Genomic DNA, 17,155 nt, shown 5'->3' with positions numbered 1-17,155 from the left:
AGTGAGGCCCACAACATATCTTAAAGAAATGGTGGGCAAGTAGTTGGGAGACTCTGGGAGGGTTTCTCAATACACTCAAGACTATTGGTATTTTCCATGTAGACCCCTTGATCTGCAGGGTTGCAAAGCAAGAGGAGGCTTGCGGGTAAGGCACTCTCTGCTTTGTGCATAGGGAGAAGAAAGGTGCACTATTTGTTTCCAGATGGGAAGGAAATGGCTGAAGAATATGAAGACGAGACGAGTGAACTACTTGGTAAGTGACAGGGACTCCCAGGAGGCCCTTAGGAACACTTGGGGGCAACACTCCTAGCCTGAGGCTTGACGGAGTACCACCAAACAGGCCCTAGCTTGGATTTCTGGGAATTCTTTGATTTGTCCATTTTCTGTTCCCAGGTCTGCACATCAGCATTAACTGACTTCCCAGAACTAGGTGGCTCATTCTCTGACCCAGGGCTTGAGGCTGTCAGCAATGGGAGTTGATCTCTTTATTAAGTTCTACCTAAAATGCTAAGACCAATGATGGAATCATGGACTGGGTTATTTTCTTGCCATTATTCTTAACTTTAATTTGTTCCTGGGTCTGATCGACAGGTAGTATTGGTGAGGGAATTTCTTTTTCCTTTTTTCTGACAGCTCATAAATGTCTGGAACCGACAACACGGATTACACTGGTTTGCATTCTCTTAGTCTCCAGTCTTAAAATGTGTGTCCTGCGCATGTTCAGTCACAGAGTGAAGTGTTGATCCCTCCTTATTATGAGCTGCTTGGGCTCCAGTCCCAATTGGTTTAGTCTGGTGCTATTAAAAATCTTGATGTGTTTAGCATATGACACTGATTTGGTGGAAACCAATACAGTAGTAATATCCTCACAATGCACTGTAATTTATAGCACTCCCAGGGGGTGACAGCCTTGGAATGCCTAACAGGGGCAAGCTTATGAAAGCAGAGGTCACGTGGGCTAACCACCACCATCACCAGGCTAGAGACTAGCTGCAGCTCCTCTCCCCCAGCCCCCAGCATCACCTCTCTTTTCCACACAGAGCAAATCAAACAGCTATAGCTGTCGCAACTATAAACACAAACAAAGCCCAGGACTCTTAGCTGTGCTTGGACATGAAATTAAAATGAAAAAGTCCAAGTTCCTTCATTTGTAGCATCCCACATTAACCTGTTACTTCTCTTGGCAGGTGGGGAATAGTTCATAGGAGAACATTGTTTGGCTAAAGTTGACCTAATAATTATATTTATACTGTAACTTTAATTGGGCACTATCTTAAGTGCTTTATCTGAATTATCTCATTTAATCATACTCATCATGATCCTATAAGGTAGGTAGTATTGTTCCCATTTTACAGTTAAAGCAAAGAAATAAACAAACAACCCTGGAAGCTCCAAGAAGTTAAGTACCTTATTCAGAACCACATAGCTGGTTAGTTTCTGAGCTAGGATTGAAACCTAAGTCTGTCTGATTAAGAACCTATGCTTTCATCCACAACAACATGTTGTTGGGAGTTGAGAATGTTTATTCCTGCTTTCTTTTCTTCTCTCTAAATTTTGCTCTTCCCAGAATGACCTGAGTTAGGGGCTGGTGGGAGCAGGCCAGGGATGGGCAGAGAGGAACACCCCACTTGAACTACCAGGCCCTTTGAACAGATGACTCTTTTCTTACCCATTTTAACCACCACACCCCACTCCCACGAGCTGCCCTTGCAAAATAGTGTTCATTATGAACTTTTCTTGTTTTCTTTTAATGTCTTATTTTTCAGTTACAGTTGACAATATTATATTAATTTGTATACAATCAGGTATACAACATAGTGATTAGATATTTATAAAACTTAAGAATAAATCTAGCAAATAAGAATAAATCACCCCAATAAATCTAGTACCCATCTGACACCATACATAGTTATTACAATATTATTGACAGTATTCCCTATGCTGTACTTTACATCCCCATGACTGTTTGCAACTACCAATTTGTACTTCTTAATCCCTTCCCCTTTTTCACCCATCCCCCCAATGCCCCTCCCACCTGGGAACCATCAAAATGTTCTCTGTATCTATGAGTTTATTTCTGTTTTGTTTGTTCATTTGTTTTGTTTTTTAGATTCCACATGCAAGTAAAATCATGTGGTATTTGTCTTTCTCTGTCTGACTTATTTCACTCAGCATAATACCCTCTAGGTCCATCCATGTTATTGCAGATGGCAAGATTTTATTCTTTTCTGTGGCTGAGTAATATTCCATTGTATTGTGTACCATATCGTCTTTATCTAATTGCCTATTGGTGGATGCTAAGGTTGCTTCCGTATCGTGGCTATTGTAAAAAATGCTGCAATAAACATATGGATGGATGTCTTTTTGAATTAGTGTTTTCGGCTTTTTCAAATAAATACCCAGAAGTGAGATTACTGAGTCCCTCTTTGTCTCTTGTTATAGCCTTTGTTTTAAAGTCTATTATGTCTGGTATAAGTATTGCTACCCCAGCTTTTTGTTATTGTTGTTTCCATTTTTATGAAATATCTTTTTCCACCCCTTTGCTTTCATTCTTTGCGTGTCTTTTGATCTGAAATGAGTCTCTTGTAGGTGGCATGTGTAGGGGCCTTGTTTTCTTATCCATTTAGCCAAACTGTGTCTTTTGATTTGAGCATTTAATTCCTTTACATTTAAAGTAATTGTTGATAGATATGTACTTATTGCCATTTTATTCATATTTTTTATCCTTTTTTTCTTCTCAAATAAGTCCCTTTAACATTTCTTGTAATACCGGTTTGGCAGTGATGAACTCCTTTCGCTTTTTCTTGTCTGGGAAGCTCTTTCTTTATCTGTCCTTCAATTCTAAATGATCATTTTGCTGGGTAAAAGAATCTTGGTCATAGGTCTTTGCTTTTCATGGCTTTGAATGTTTTGTGCCAGTCTCTTCTGGCCTGCAAAGTTTTTGTTGAAAAATCAGCTGACAGTCTTATGAGAGTTCCCTTGTAGGTAACTAACTGCTTTTCTCTTGCTGCTTTTAAGATTCTCTCTTTGTCTTTAACCTTTGGCATTTGAATTATGTGGTGTTTTGGTATGGGCTTCTTTGGGTTCATCTGCTTTGGGACTCTGTGCTTTCCTGGCTTGTATGTCTATTTCCTTTACCAGGTTAGGGAGGTTTTCTGTCATCATTTCTTCAAATAGGTTTTTAATTCCCTGCTGTCTCTCTTCTCCTTCTGGTACCCCTATGATGTGAATGTTGGTACTCTTGATGTTGTCCCAGAGGCCGCTTAAACTAACCTCATCTTTTAGGGTTCTTTTTTCTTGCTGCTGTTCAGAATGGGTGTTTTCTGCTACCTTATCTTCTAATCGCTGATTCGATCCTCTGCTTCATCTAATCTACTGTTGATTCCCTCTAATGTATTCTTCATTTCAGTTATTGTATTCTTCATTTCTGACTGGTTCTTTTTTATGGTTTCTATTTACACTTTTATGCTTTTTATCTCTTTGTTGGTGTGTTGGTTCTGGGGCCTATTGGGAGAGGCTCTGGTGCAGGCCAAAGTCATCTACTGCCTCTGCCCTGTCCATGGGCACTTGGTATGAGCTACAAAGTGATCTACAGATGTCTTCCACTTGTGCTGGGCTTAGAGGTGCCTGGGAGAGGCTAAGCTGTGAACTGAGGCAGGCTGCCACTAGTGCGAGGCCTGTGGCTGCTTAGCAAGCAGTACGGGGCATGCCAAGGTCAAGTGCTGCTTATTTGAGGTTTGTGAACCTTTGAGAGATTTTAGGAAAGTCCAGAGTATGAGCTAAGACAGGCCATTTGCATGGAAAAGACACTAGAAGTGGCTTGGTTGGGCACACAAATTGGGTGGGACAGGGTCTCAGGGAATCACCAAAGTAGGGCAAACCATGTTAGCCAGGTTGATGGAGACTCAGATATAGGGGCTCTCTGCATCTACATTCTGGGTCAGGGGAGGCCTGAACAAAGGAACAATGCTCTCTTCTAGCACTTCTATCAGGGAGAAAGCTGCGCCTCCAGCCCTCTTCCTGAAGCCAGACAGTTGATAGTTCAGTTCCTCCCTATATGTCTCTGGCGCCTTTTGAGCTGCTGGAGCTCAGACTAGTGACTTCATCAGTGAGTAAGTCCATGCATGACCCCCTTTAGAGGAGCACCTGGGACTCCAGCAGCCCTTCATCTAACTCAACCACAAATTTCACTGGTTTTCACAGCCAGAAGTTATGAGGATTTCTCTTCCTGGCAGTAGAACCCAGGGCTGAAAGGCCTGGTGTGCGGCCGGGACCCTTCGCTCCTAGGGAAGACCTCCGCAGCCAATTATCTTTTCTGATTTATTCATCTCACATGGGTGTGGAGCCAGCCCATTTTGTGTCTTAGCCCCTCCTAGCAGTCTCAGTGTGGCTTTTTCTGCATATCCTTAATTATAGGACTTCTGTTTAGCTAGACATCAAGATGGTTGTTCCGTAGGTTAGTTGTAATTTTGATGTGGTCCTGGAAGAAGGTGAGCACAGACAGCATTTACCTACTCCACCATCTTGACCAGAACTGTCTCATTATTAACTTTTAAATATAAATAATTCAGGGCCTGAACTGATTTCTATTTGTTCATTCTATGAAGTAAAATATAGACAGGGTTTTAGTTGCTGTAAATGGGAGTAGCTTCCATTTTTCTAGCTAATTATATAAATTTGACAATTGGCCAAACTGATTTTCTCTTAGAAAAACCCAGAAAGTAATTTACAGAGGAAGAATTGCCAATAGTGCATCTAAGACAGAGTTCTTCCAGGCAGTTTTAATAAACAGTAGTGTCATATTTTTTTCTTCCCTCTCAGTGCTATTCATTCCCACCCCCCACAATGAATGCTGTATGTATTCATAGAGGAAAAAACTGAAGGGCCCCATAACAATGATCGGAACATCAAACCAGCCCCAGAAGAACACAGCATGTCCAGGGTGCAGAGGCTGAAGGGCAGGCCATCCCCTAGCGATTACATTCGGATTACTGGCTTAATCTGCTTTGGTATTTGACCGCCAGCCTAACCACCCCAGGCTGCATTTGGAGGATATTGAGCACTTTCATCCCCAAGCACTTCACCGGCTTTATAAATGACCCACTCGATTCCCTTCAGCCTCCTCAGGGATGGGACGTGGCAGCTGTTTAATAGCCACATAGCAATGTTGCAGTGTTTTAGGGCAGAAAAGAAGAATCCTGCATCCAATTTAAGCTGCAGGGAGTATTTAGGGAAGGAGAATGTAATTATCCACATTGGAAGTGGGCCAGGGCTTGGAGCTTTGGGGAAAGAGGCCTTTAGGACCTCCACTTTCCAGCCCACCTGAAAGATGGGGCCTCCTTTCAGCAGTCTGGAACATCAGCCTGCTTTCTATTGACTTAGGAAAAAGCCCGCAGGCACTGCCTCCTTCATATAGTCCCCATCAGACCCTTTCCAGGGTCATCAAAAGTCTCCTTTCCAAGGACTGACCCTGGCTCAGCTGGGAAGATATCACAGCATCCCAGGGAGGTGCCTTGCACACACCAGTTTGGGTTTAACACACAATCAAATCAGAGTGACAGCAGGTGGAAACACTCTTTTGTTGCCGCAGGAGCTGTCCTTGAGTTCAAGAACAAAGACAGGACAAGAAAGACAAGACAAAGTGTGGATTTGCACATGTGCATTCATGCCCATGTCCATGGGGAAAAAAACAACAAGGACTTCACCAAAATAATTTATTGGATCTCATAAGAGAATGAATAGGGAGACTTTCTTCTGGTTCTAACAAAGAATTTAATCCCAAGGTGTTAAAAAGGGGGAAAAAAATGGTGAAACCAAGAGTACCAAGTTTCTGTGACCTGAGTGGCTTTTTAAGGTCAGTGTAAAGAAATGAGTAGCTGACTTCCCTCCTCCTAAGTGTACTCCCTAGGAAGGCTTCTCTGCAAAACCCAACATTCCTTGGAATAAAAGAGTTGACAGGGAATTCTGGAGTCGAATTGCCTTTCCTGGCCACACTGGTATGGTGCTTTAGGACGTATGATCTAACAAGGCCCATGATTACAGGAGTACATCACTTCTCCAGCCCCAGATAGTTAGGTACTCCTCGTAAATTACATTTTCAGATAATTAAAGCCTTTCCTCTAAAGGCTAAAATATTTTTAAAAAGAGTAGAGCTACTTAAGAAGAAAAAAAAAAAAAAAGGAAACCTTTGTAAATATCATATATGTTTATTGAACATTTATAGAATATAATTTAGTCTTTTATTGATGATTCAAATTCTGGACTTGGAGTTAGGAGACCTGAATTTTAGCTGTGGCTTTTTCAAGTTAGTTTATCTCTCAGAGCCCTGGTAATTCTTCATACTCTGCCCCCTTGGAGAATAGTGGCCGAGGAAGAACTATTTCCTATTAAAAAACACAGGCATTGGACTAGATGTTTTCTAAGATAACCTCCACCTTTAAGATCTGTGATAATTGTGTTACATTATATAGTGATCCTCTCAGGGTCTAAGAGTGCTTGTTTGCCCTCACACTAAATGGTCCCATGCACTTTGTAGTGCTGACACTGCCCTCCCACGTAGGCTCTCCCCTCATGCTGTTGCCAGTATACCTGGGAAAACAATTTCCTGCCTTATTCTGCATGTAGCCTTTTATAAATAGTCTATGTGAGAATCTAGGTGTGATCTTTCCTACAATATAGAGTGAGGTGCATAGGTTTTGTCACCATAAGCCACTGCTTGGAGGCATTTGTCACTTCTGAGTTTGTGACTGTGACAGAGGCCCCCAGAAGTCTGGCTTCCAGTTAAGTGAGGAGCTGTATTACATGAATGGATTTGGATATACTCCCAGTCACAGTCCATTCACTTAAGAGAGTAGAAGTATTTGTGAAAAAAAAAGTTGCCTATAAAGCATATTTCCAAGTTTTACTCTTCCATATTAATTTCCATTATAAACTTGGAAATGTGTTTCTAGGGAGAATTTTTGGCCCTAAGACGTAATAAAATCACACTGCAGAGTGCAACAGACCTTGTAAAGGCACATGTTCAAGGGAAAATTCTAATTTTATAGCACACTTTTGTGCTCAGCTTGCGTACCTAACCTAGAGCAGCGAGGGTGTTTGGGTTTGGCACAGCTGCTCAAAAGGTCTCAAAGAAACCCACCCGCTCTCCTGATTTGGAGAATCAGACTGCAGCTCTCTCATCTCCAAGCCCAGAAAAAGGAGCTGACAGGAACAGCTGCGGCAGAATCCCTGGCCCTTTTTGAGCTGTTTAGCTCCTTACAACAGCTTCAGGAAGGCTACTGCCTTTAGCAGCACCTGGGCTGCCCCGGCTGGATGACACCCCAATGTAGCAGAAAGGGAAAGGAACAGAGGGTTACAGCTTTGGAGGAACCCCCCCCCCGGCACAGTGATGGGCTGCCCTAATACAGTAGTCTCAATGACATGGCCAAGTGGGGTTCCCGAAAACCCCTGAAGGGTTTTTCAGATAATGTCCATTGAAGTAGTTTTTTCCACTTATAATTTTCATAACATGTGCCTTACTTGAAAAAATGTTTTATGCAAACATTGGATTGTAAAAGAAGGTAAAATATAGTTGTTTGCATTATAAAAGGATAATTCCACTTAACAAAAAATTCACATTAGATCATCTATAAATAATGCATTTAAAATATGATGTATACCTAAAATTTTGTTTAAATACAACTTTGGGGCTGTTGTTTTAAGCCAGGTTTACCTGAAATGAGTGAATTTCTACATTTGGACTTTCTGAATGATGAGACAAATCTGCCTATCAACTTTGACCCTCTTAATTCATTTTTCTTTTGTAAATTCATTTTTAGAAGGAAAAAAATGCATGCCAAGTCACACTTTTTGGGATCCACATTTTCCTAATTACCAGTAGCAATCTGTTTCCTAACCCTCACATCTTCCCCTTACTCGAAGCCACACCTGGGAGTTTCTTAACTCCACTTGGCTCTTTGCAGAGTTCCAGTTCCTTTTGTCTGGGCACTGATAGTATGGCCTTTATAGGTTGTCTAATATCGAAATGCTCTACTGAGATTTCAGAGGATGTGAGGTCCCTGCTTGATGGACAAACCCATTGTAAAGACTGTAGCTCCCACTTTTATCCTGTTCACTTACCTCATGTGATGTCCATGATTCAGCAGAAAAGAGCAAAGCCCCTTTCATCCCCATAATCCCATTGCTTCTTTCTTTCCCCAGTGAGAAAGTGGCGTGTAAAAAGTGCCCTGGGAGCCTTGGGCCAGTGGCAGATTGAGGTGGGAGAGCCAGCATCCCATGGAGCAGGGAACCTGGGGCCTGAACTCATCAAGGAAAGCAATGCCAATGTATGTCTGTCTGTCAGATGCCTTGGGGTGGGGTGGGGGGCTGAGTGGGGAGGGGGCTGCTTGCCCTTGAAGACAGGGACCATGTTTTGTTCTCCTCCTCATCTCTAGTGTGCCCAGCTGGACACAGTGCTCTAGAAATGCTTGCCTGAATGAATACCCCCAAAGGTTTTTGGTTTGGTCATCCCAGGGCAAGGGCTCCAGGTCTGGAATGTCACAGCAATAACAGCATCAGTGGGAGCTGAGGAGAAGAGCTGAGGGTCTCTTATTGTGCCCTCGGGCAGAGCTTTGCTGAAGGGGGAGCCATCTCTTCCTACTCCTCCCCAAGAACAGTCCTGGAGTTGGATTTGCCTTCTGCAGCCCATCTTCATGCGAAAGGACACCAAGATGAGTTTCCAGTGGCGGATTCGAAACCTCCCCTACCCTAAAGACGTCTATACTGTCTGTGTGGACCAGAAGGAGCGCTGCGTAGTCATCAGAACAAGCAACAAAAAGTAAGCAGAGTGGTGGGCAGTAGCCTGCCTGTGTATGAGCAGGGTGGGAGTGGGGTTTGACCTGGGGTTAGAGCTCAGACTGCTCTCTACTGCTGGTGGAGGTGGGCAGGGAAGCCTCTTCCAGCTCTGAGGGAGGGCGAGAGAAGGGCTGCAGGAAAACCCCAGTAGGCGCTGAAAGCCGAAGGGCTTCCTCCCTGTGAGACCAGCTAGAAAAATGTTAATGTAATCAGATCCATTAGGGCGGGGAAATTTTAACGAGTGTCTGATCCAGTACCTGGCACATAATAGGGCTCAAAAAATATTTGTTGAATGAATGAGGGGATGAAGGAATCACCTTGCCATTAACTTGTGATCTTAGGTGGTTCTGTAAGGTTATTGTGACCTCTGGTTGGATCCAGTCCATGGTGAACTTGGCCTGGTGATATCACTATTCGAGCTGGCAGGGAGCCAGGGCCTAGAAGGCACACCTGTCTGAGGTGGCAGTTATAGGACTTTCAAATGCTGGCCTGGGAGCAACAAACTTGATCCCTCCCTGGACTTAGAGACAGTGAGCAGGTGATTTAGCAGCCTCTTGCATTATGTTTCAGAAAGGGTACTTAGTTTCCCTTTGCTCCTCATCTTGTGATCTGCTGAAGAGAGGCAAAATGTAAGGTTGAGGGGACAGAAGGTGACAAAGGTAGAGACTTGATCCTGGCAGGGCTCCTTCTGGGCTGACCATCTTGGAAATGCATTAATCCCATTTGGGTTTCCAGAGTTCTGACTGATGACAGGAGAAGGAAGAGCCCTGTAATGAATCGATCTTGCCATGGACCAGCGGGATTGCAGTGTAGGATCTTTGACATAGATTTGGGGTATTGAAAAGGGAGGTTTTGAGTTACTGGTCCACAAGCTGTGAAGCCTCCTAACGTGTCTCATGGGGTGCTAAGCTTAGTCCAGAGGTGCCCCCGCTGGTTTACATGCAAAAAGGAGGACCCAGCCCTTTGTCCATCTTCTCAGGCTGTGTGGTGCCAGGCTCCCCTTACATCTCCCTCAGGTCCACAAGGAAGCAGTGTGGCTCCCAGGATCCCCCAGCGCAGCCCTGGGTCCTGTCCACCTCTTATGACCCCCACCCCCACCATTTTGGCAGGGTTAATGGGACAGAGAAGGGGAGGAGATGAATGAATTAATTTCAAGATTATTGCTGTACATGCAGCCAGTAGTCCCTGCAGTGGGCCTTGTCTATAAATATAAAGTCATAACAATAAGGGTTTGCGTTTATAAAGCACTTTGAAGCTCTCAGACAAAAGGCACTTTATTCCTGTTATTGTTCTCATCATTAACAGGAGTCACTGCCTAAAGTGGAATTTAGCAATTTCAGACAACGGAGAAATTGCCTTTAGGAAAACAAACTCCATGCTTCAGCAAGCATTCCCTGGCGAACGAGGCCTTGGGTCCAAACTGGTAACAAAAGTGCTTCTGATAGCACTTGGATCTGCAGCCCAGCAGTTTGTGGAGCTGGCTGCTGCCTCCCTTTTGTCCCCCAGAGGTCACTGTTGAATACAGATATCAGGCAGAAATGTGATTACCGAGGAGTGAGAAAAGAGAGGCTAGCTAGCTCACCAAAAAATTCATCTGTGGGCAGGTCCTCTGGGTCCTATCTCTGCACGTATCCAGCCATAGGTGGCGCTGTTGGCCAGGAGCTCCATGGCTAGAGGCCCACTTCAGCACCCAAGGCAGAGGGGAGACATTTTTGAACTGATGGGTGAGGCCAGGAGGGATGGGAATAGTGCTCTGAGAGGGCTGGAGGGAGAGGAGTTTATCAGTGCCCTCTTTGGAGCCAACACTGAGCCTCTGGTCCAGTGGCCCAGCGTGGCTCAGCCCAGCCTTTCTTAGGTCCTTCTGCTGGGAGATAGGCGAGAGGGACCACTAAACCCTCAATCCTGAGCCTAGTGGCATTTTCAACTTCTACCTGGAGTAGTAAGGTGTACTATACCTTTACTACCACTAATTAGACAGTACTTAATGGCTATTCCTTTGAGCAGTATTTAACTTTCTCAAGATACTTTAAAAATCTGTTTTCTGATTATCACGCCATTCAAAGGTGGGCAGGGTACATATTTTTATTGTGTTATAGTGTTAATGATTACGTAAAGTCAGCATGATGAGCTGACTTGCTGAAGGGAAAGTTAGTGATGCCCAGGCATCTGCAGTTCCCACCACACTGTGGCGTTGTTCTCTGATTTGACGTTTTCCTTCACCGGGAGGTTCTCTGCCTGCCCCGGTTCTAATATTCTGGAATGTGGTTACTAATAAAAGCCAGAGTTCCTTTGTCTATACCTGCCTTGTTCCTGAAGAACAGGTTGGCCACTTTTCTTGAAGGAATCGATTTCAGTGTATCATGTCCTTGGCTTTAGGTATTAGTGAAGGCTGAATCAGGGAAGGAAGAAAGTGCTTTTCCAGGATCCCAGTGTGGCACCATCTGTTCCAGTTAAGAGCATTTATGCAGAAAGAGGTTCTTAGCCTCAGCCTCGATGCTGGCAGCTGTAAGTGCAATGAGCCAGGGTGCTGGTGTGGGAAGATGTCAGCTTAAATCTGGCCTCTGCCGTGTATTAGTTGTAATATTTGGGGCAAGGTTTCCTCATCTATCACCGGAGAATACTCATACCTACCTCACAGATCGGGGAATTTGATGAAATCACATATATATAAATGCCTAGCACCATGGCCTGCCTGAAGCAGGTCCTCAGCAATTCTTTGGAAATTGGAACCTGAAGAGAGCTGGGCTGGTGTGACATCTGTGATACCAACACTGTGGGAGATGTTAATAGGCATCGCTAGAAAAAAGGATTCCGTGTTCAAATAAGTTTAGAAAACTCCGAATTAAACAAGTTTCTCTTCGATAGGACTTCTGAGAGCCTTTAGCGTGTAAATATGCTTCGTGACTCTCTAGGAGGGGCTGCTGTAGGCAGGGATGACCAGTTTACCCAGAGCCTTGATGTTTAAGAAAGAAGATTTGCCTACTGATTTTCTAAGGGCTGGACCAGCTGGAGGCTTCTTTGGCCCACTCTGGCTCGCCCTGTGTGCAGTAGTGTAGGGCACCCCCAGAGGAGTATAGGGCATGGCCCACGTGTCTGTCCACAGTGGCCCAGCTTCTACTTTCAGCCTGTCCTCCAGAGTCTCTCTCTGAAGACCTGGCCTCTGTGCCCTTTCTCACTTCACTGCAAGGGAGAATAGGTTGGGAAAGAGCTGGGAATTGGGAACGGGATACAGTGGGAAGAGAGTAATGGGGTGTGGTAGGTCATTTCTGAAATAGCCAAAATGAGGGAGCTGTCCTTTTGGTACACGTTGCTGGGGCAGGGCTCCTCCTGAGAGCCCTTGCTTCCACATATGTCTTTTGAACACTTCTGAGAGTCAGAAAGGAAGATCACCATGTGTTACAGAGCGTACCCTAGGGACCTGCAGGGTGGGCCCATCCCCCATATCTGCCCCATCCTTGGACAGATTCGGGGAACCTAGACCAGGTGGTTTTGAGGTGAGAACATGGAAAGATGGATGAGTCAGGAGATTTGGGGAGTTATCACTTGTAATAAGGGCATCTCCATTTATCAGTTTTGTGACTTTGGCAACATACCTACCTTTTCAGTTTCTTCTTCTGTAAAAGAGGCTAATAGAAGTAGCCAACCTGAGAGGGTCTTCTGAGGATTCAGCATGTATAGAACAGTGTCTGGCACAGAATAAGCATTAATAAATGTCACCTCTTGTGTGGCTGAGACCGATAACAGTGAAGGGAGGTGGAAATGGTGGCGTGCTGGGCATCTGCAAAAAGCCTGGGAATACCCACTGTAAGAGTTTACCTTTTAGCAGAAACACAATGCAGTCAGTCTTCTCATGCAGGGATAGGGCCTTATTTCTTCCTTCTTGAATCTCCAGTTCATAGTTCAAGGCCTAGGAAGGACATAGCTGATACCTAGGAAATGTACCTGCCTACCTAGGGTTGCCTGAGGTTGAGCATCCTGACTTCTCCAGAAGCACGGTAGGAGCCTCTCTAGTCTAGATACTGGTAAGAAAGTTAAGTGCAGTTCCTCTCAGGGCAAACCCCCAAGTGAGGGAATGGGAGTGAGAAGAAGCTGGGCTGCTCCCTGAGCAGAGATGCCCCATACTCCCTGCCACTGCCCCATCAGGAGCCTCTGAGGAAAAGTAATTAACCTCGACCAACAAATTAAATCCATTAGAATAGAATCAAAACACAGTTGAGCCTCCAGATCCATTGCCTCCATTGGATAGGTGGTGGGAGTAGGATAGGAAAAGGGAGCAAACCACACATCTCAAGTTCCCTTTGATCTTGTTGTCACCATTGAGTCCAGGCCCAAGGATTCTTTTTCCAGTCCCACTGCCCCAGCCTGGGGAATGTCTCTTGACATTGCCTCTCCTAGGGTACATAGGTGTGTTCCTGAACCCCTGGCACACTGGCCAGGCATGCAGAAAGGATGTCCCCATGCTCTGAATAGGAAGGCCTTTATACAGGCTCATGGGTTTGGGCTGCGCGTGGCTGGGCTGCTTCTCTCCCAGTTCTGCTTCTTGTGTATATTTGCAGGGAAGATGTTAACACTTCCTAACAAGCCTTTGTGTTCATCTAATCTCTGCTGTTTAACCTTTGACTCTCCCCTATTATCAGTGTCTGCCACCTTTGCTAGCCAGACCAAGGGCCCCAGGAAGAAACCTCAGCCTGGGCTAGCTAGGAAAAGGATGAGACCGGCATTCCACCCCATTCGGAGGCAGATGGATCGCCTTTCCCTGGGGCAGAGCTTTGGAAAATAAAGCAAACCTGTGGTGCCATTAGGATCCCCCAGCCCCCTCTCCTTTTGAACTGTCAGCCTTTAAGTAAACATTCTTTCCCTGCCATGGTCCCAGCACTGTGGTGGGGAGCGGGGAACCTGGGAAGAGAGGGGCCCTGAGAGCCTCTGCTAAACTGAGGGATTTGGGCAGAGAGAGCAGGGCAGAAGTGCTGCATTGATGTCAACTGTGAGTCCCCAGGGCATCAGGGTTTTTGAAGTGGACTCAGGGTAGCTGTCACCACAAGGACCAGGCTCCTCTGAAGTATTAAAAGCCCCATCCTCTCCAGGCCCCTCACTTGAGTTTGTTTGTACCTGCCTGCAGCGTTTCCCTTCCCAGCCCACACATCCTCGGCAGCAACAGTGATGGACAGCGATGCTGTGCCTGGGTGATGGGTCTGGCTGCCATGGGCCAGAGCCTAGGCTATATACTTCCACCAAGGAAAATGTCAAACAGGCCTATTCCTAGAGATGAGTAGGCCATTCTTTGTGCTTTGGTGTGATAAACACCAAACCAGGAGCAAGGAACTTTAATCCTGACTCCACTGACAACTGGCTGTGAAACCAGGCAAGACATTTCACCTCTCTGAGCCAGTTTCTTTTGTTAAAGGAGGTCAAATTTCCTACAGAACAAAGCCCAGTTACACACGTTATGGGCTGGGTGCTGCTGTCTGGAGTTTTTTGTTTGTTTGTTTGTTTTTTACTAAAAGGGATCATTAATCTCTGGACTGGCTCCTGCAGATGATAGGGACTGTGTGTGGTGTGTGAAAATGGAAGAGTTGGGTCTCAGGGCCAGTGAAGTAGTCCAGAGCCTCAGAGATCCAGCTTTCATGATGAGTCACCTGGTTTGTCCTCTCAGGAAGCATTCTCCTTGTGGATGTACTTCCCACTCTGGCCTACAAGTAGAGTCAGCTAACAAAGCTTTGAGCGACTCTAGTGGAGGAAAAGGTAACTGAGGCCTTCAGTGGAAGTCCCATGTAAATGGTAATGGCCAGTTCCCAGCTTCAGAGGACAGCCCTAGATGTCCTTTCCTGTCCCTTGTTAGCACACAAACTCCATTATTTTCTTGCGGTGCAGAGGAGGCCCAGCTTGCTTGAGCTATCTTTGTATTCCAGGAGGTTCTTTCTACATCTTTGGTAGTCCTGAGCCTGAGGTATGAGTCACTCCAACCCCTGGTCTAATCAAGGAATCAGGACTGGTCCTGCTCTTTTACTGCTAGACTAGCCATAAGGCCTTTTGTTTCTTTTATTCCCAGGGCCACTAAACTCCAAAATACTGCTGTTCTAACTGGCTTCCCTTCTTCCTCTCTGGCTGTGTGGAAGGTGTGGGAGAACTATGTAGAAGCTTGGTGGCAGAGGGCCTGATGTTGGGGTTACTGTCCTGGGTGTGCCCATGGCCTCTTTGTGTCCCCACAGGTACTACAAGAAGTTCTCCATTCCTGACCTGGACAGATACCAGCTACCTCTGGATGATTCTTTGCTGAGCTTTGCTCATGCCAACTGCACCCTGATCATTTCCGTAAGATTCATCTAGACTTCTTAGCCACTGCCTCAGGGAGAGGCTCCTTCTTTCCTTGCCCATAGGAGTCCCCAGTGCCAGCCCTAACACCTGGGATGTGCTTGCTATAAAATAGCCATCTCTACTTCCACATGTGGAGACTAGGGCAGGGACTCAGGGCCCAATCTTATGAATCACAGCTGGAAGAGGATAGGAGGATTATAGGGAGGGGTGGAAATCCCAGAACTGGGATTCTGGTCCAAGGCCTGCTCCTACTCAGCCATGTGACCTTGAGCAAATCATTTGACTCTGTAGGTTTCAATTTCCTCATCTTTGAATAAAGGGATCAGAAGGGGTGTGTGTGTGTGTGTGTGTGTGTGTGGTGTGTGTGTGTGTGGTGTGGTGTGGTGTGTGGTGTGGTGTGGTGTGGTGTGGTGTGGTGTGGTGTGGTGTGGTGTGGTGTGTGGTGTGGTGTGTGTGGTGTGTGGTGTGGTGTGGTGTGATGTGGTGTGTATATGACTTATGTCCTCTTCCTGACTCCATCTACAGTACCAGAAGCCAAAGGAGGTCCTGGTGGCTGAGTCAGAACTGCAGAAAGAGCTGAAGAAGGTAAAGACAGCCCATAGCAGTGATGGAGACTGCAAGACCCAGTAGTGGACCCTGAGCTTGAATCTCTGGCATGGAGAGTGGGTGAGGCTCCTCCTGTCAGCGTGCGAGACTTTCTGGCACAGGGGCATTCTCTTCTCTTTCAAGAGCTCCCAGGCTCTGTAAGAACTGGCCCTCAGGCTACTCCTAGCTTCCCTGCATCATGGTCTTATCTCCTGAGTAAAGTCATTCCGAGTGACTGTGGGTAGACTGCCCTCTTGTCCACTTCTGTATGCTCCTGTCCCCGGGGAGGGTGCTGGTGGCAACATTTCATTCTCTATCCTAGGGACCCTCTACATAAAACCTTCCGTGTAAAGTGGTCCCCAACCATTCTGGCACCAGGGACCGGGTGGTCGTATGAGAATCTAATGCCTGATTTGAGATGGAGCTGAGGCGGTGATGCTAGCACTGGGGAGCAGCTGCAAATATAGATGAAGCTTCACTCACTCACCCGCCACTCACCTCCTGTTCTGTGGCCCAGTTCCTAACAAGCCATGGACTGGTACCAATCTGGGGCCCAGGGGTTGGGGACCCCTAGTATAAAGGGAGGCATGGGCCTTAAATGGCAAAGAGGGTAGGGGAACCCTGACCCTAGGAGGACACAGCCAGGGTCTTCCCCAACTGTTTTCATAAACTCAGAAGACGACTAGGCTGGAAGGGGCCTTGTGCTACCTTAGCTTGCAGAAGTAGCCCAAAGGAAACCCCTAAAATAAGGGTGGGCAAGGGAGAAGTTTCTATTTAAAAATGCGGAAACCTTAGAAACAGAGCCCAGGATGTGAGGACACTGTGGGTGAAAAGCCAGAATAAGGGTGGTCGCCTTGTGAAGAGTGTGTGCATGTTGGGGTAGGGTGAATAAGGATCACTGCAGATGGACAGCAGCTTAGCTCTCGACAGCCCAGAGCACTTCCATGGGCCCCTCTCTATCCCCGACAGGTGACACCCACCTCACCACCAGGGAGGACAAAGGGATGGGTGGCCAATGAGAGGTTTTCTTAAAGAAAAGAAACCTTTGTTCTTTGGGACACTGAGCCAAGAGGCTGGTCTTAACCCTTTACCCAGAATGCACATCTTCAAATTTGAATCTGTTGTCCCCTCTCCCTGGGACCTCCCAGGACTCCCCAGACAGTGAGAAACCAAATCTGTGAACAATTAAGCTTTATTTTTACAAAAATGAACATCGTAGCATGTCTCAACAGCTGGTCTGAGGCTGGGCTGGCTCAGAACTCACTGAAAACTGCTGGGTTCCCTTTGTCCTTTCTTGTTTTCAAAGCAAGACCAGACCAGGAATGAGTCCCCAGTCCCAAAAGCTTGGTCAAGGGTGGGATCTGACTGAGGAGGTGGGGACCAGTGCCAACAGGGGTACTGGCAGCCTCGCCCCTCCTTCCAG

The 17,155-nt window shown here is 46.1% G+C and overlaps 1 protein-coding gene across 2 annotated transcripts in view; it reads left to right on the top strand.

Moving 5' to 3' along the window:
* Positions 1–15,976, top strand: part of DPCD (deleted in primary ciliary dyskinesia homolog (mouse)) — a 21,599-nt gene extending 5,623 nt beyond the window's left edge. For both annotated transcript variants that reach the window (XM_006925859.3, XM_006925858.3), the window contains 4 exons: positions 8,200–8,324; positions 8,682–8,815; positions 15,042–15,144; positions 15,673–15,976. In XM_006925859.3, coding sequence (XP_006925921.1) covers positions 8,200–8,324; positions 8,682–8,815; positions 15,042–15,144; positions 15,673–15,777 — 467 coding nt within the window. In that variant the 3' untranslated portion in view covers positions 15,778–15,976. The remainder of the gene's footprint in view (positions 1–8,199; positions 8,325–8,681; positions 8,816–15,041; positions 15,145–15,672) is intronic.
* Positions 15,977–17,155: the final 1,179 nt, after the last annotated feature.

Source organism: Pteropus alecto, unplaced genomic scaffold (assembly GCF_000325575.1).
Source record: "Pteropus alecto unplaced genomic scaffold, ASM32557v1 scaffold88, whole genome shotgun sequence".
Lineage (NCBI taxonomy): Eukaryota > Metazoa > Chordata > Mammalia > Chiroptera > Pteropodidae > Pteropus > Pteropus alecto.
This window is presented reverse-complemented; position numbering and strand designations above follow the sequence as displayed.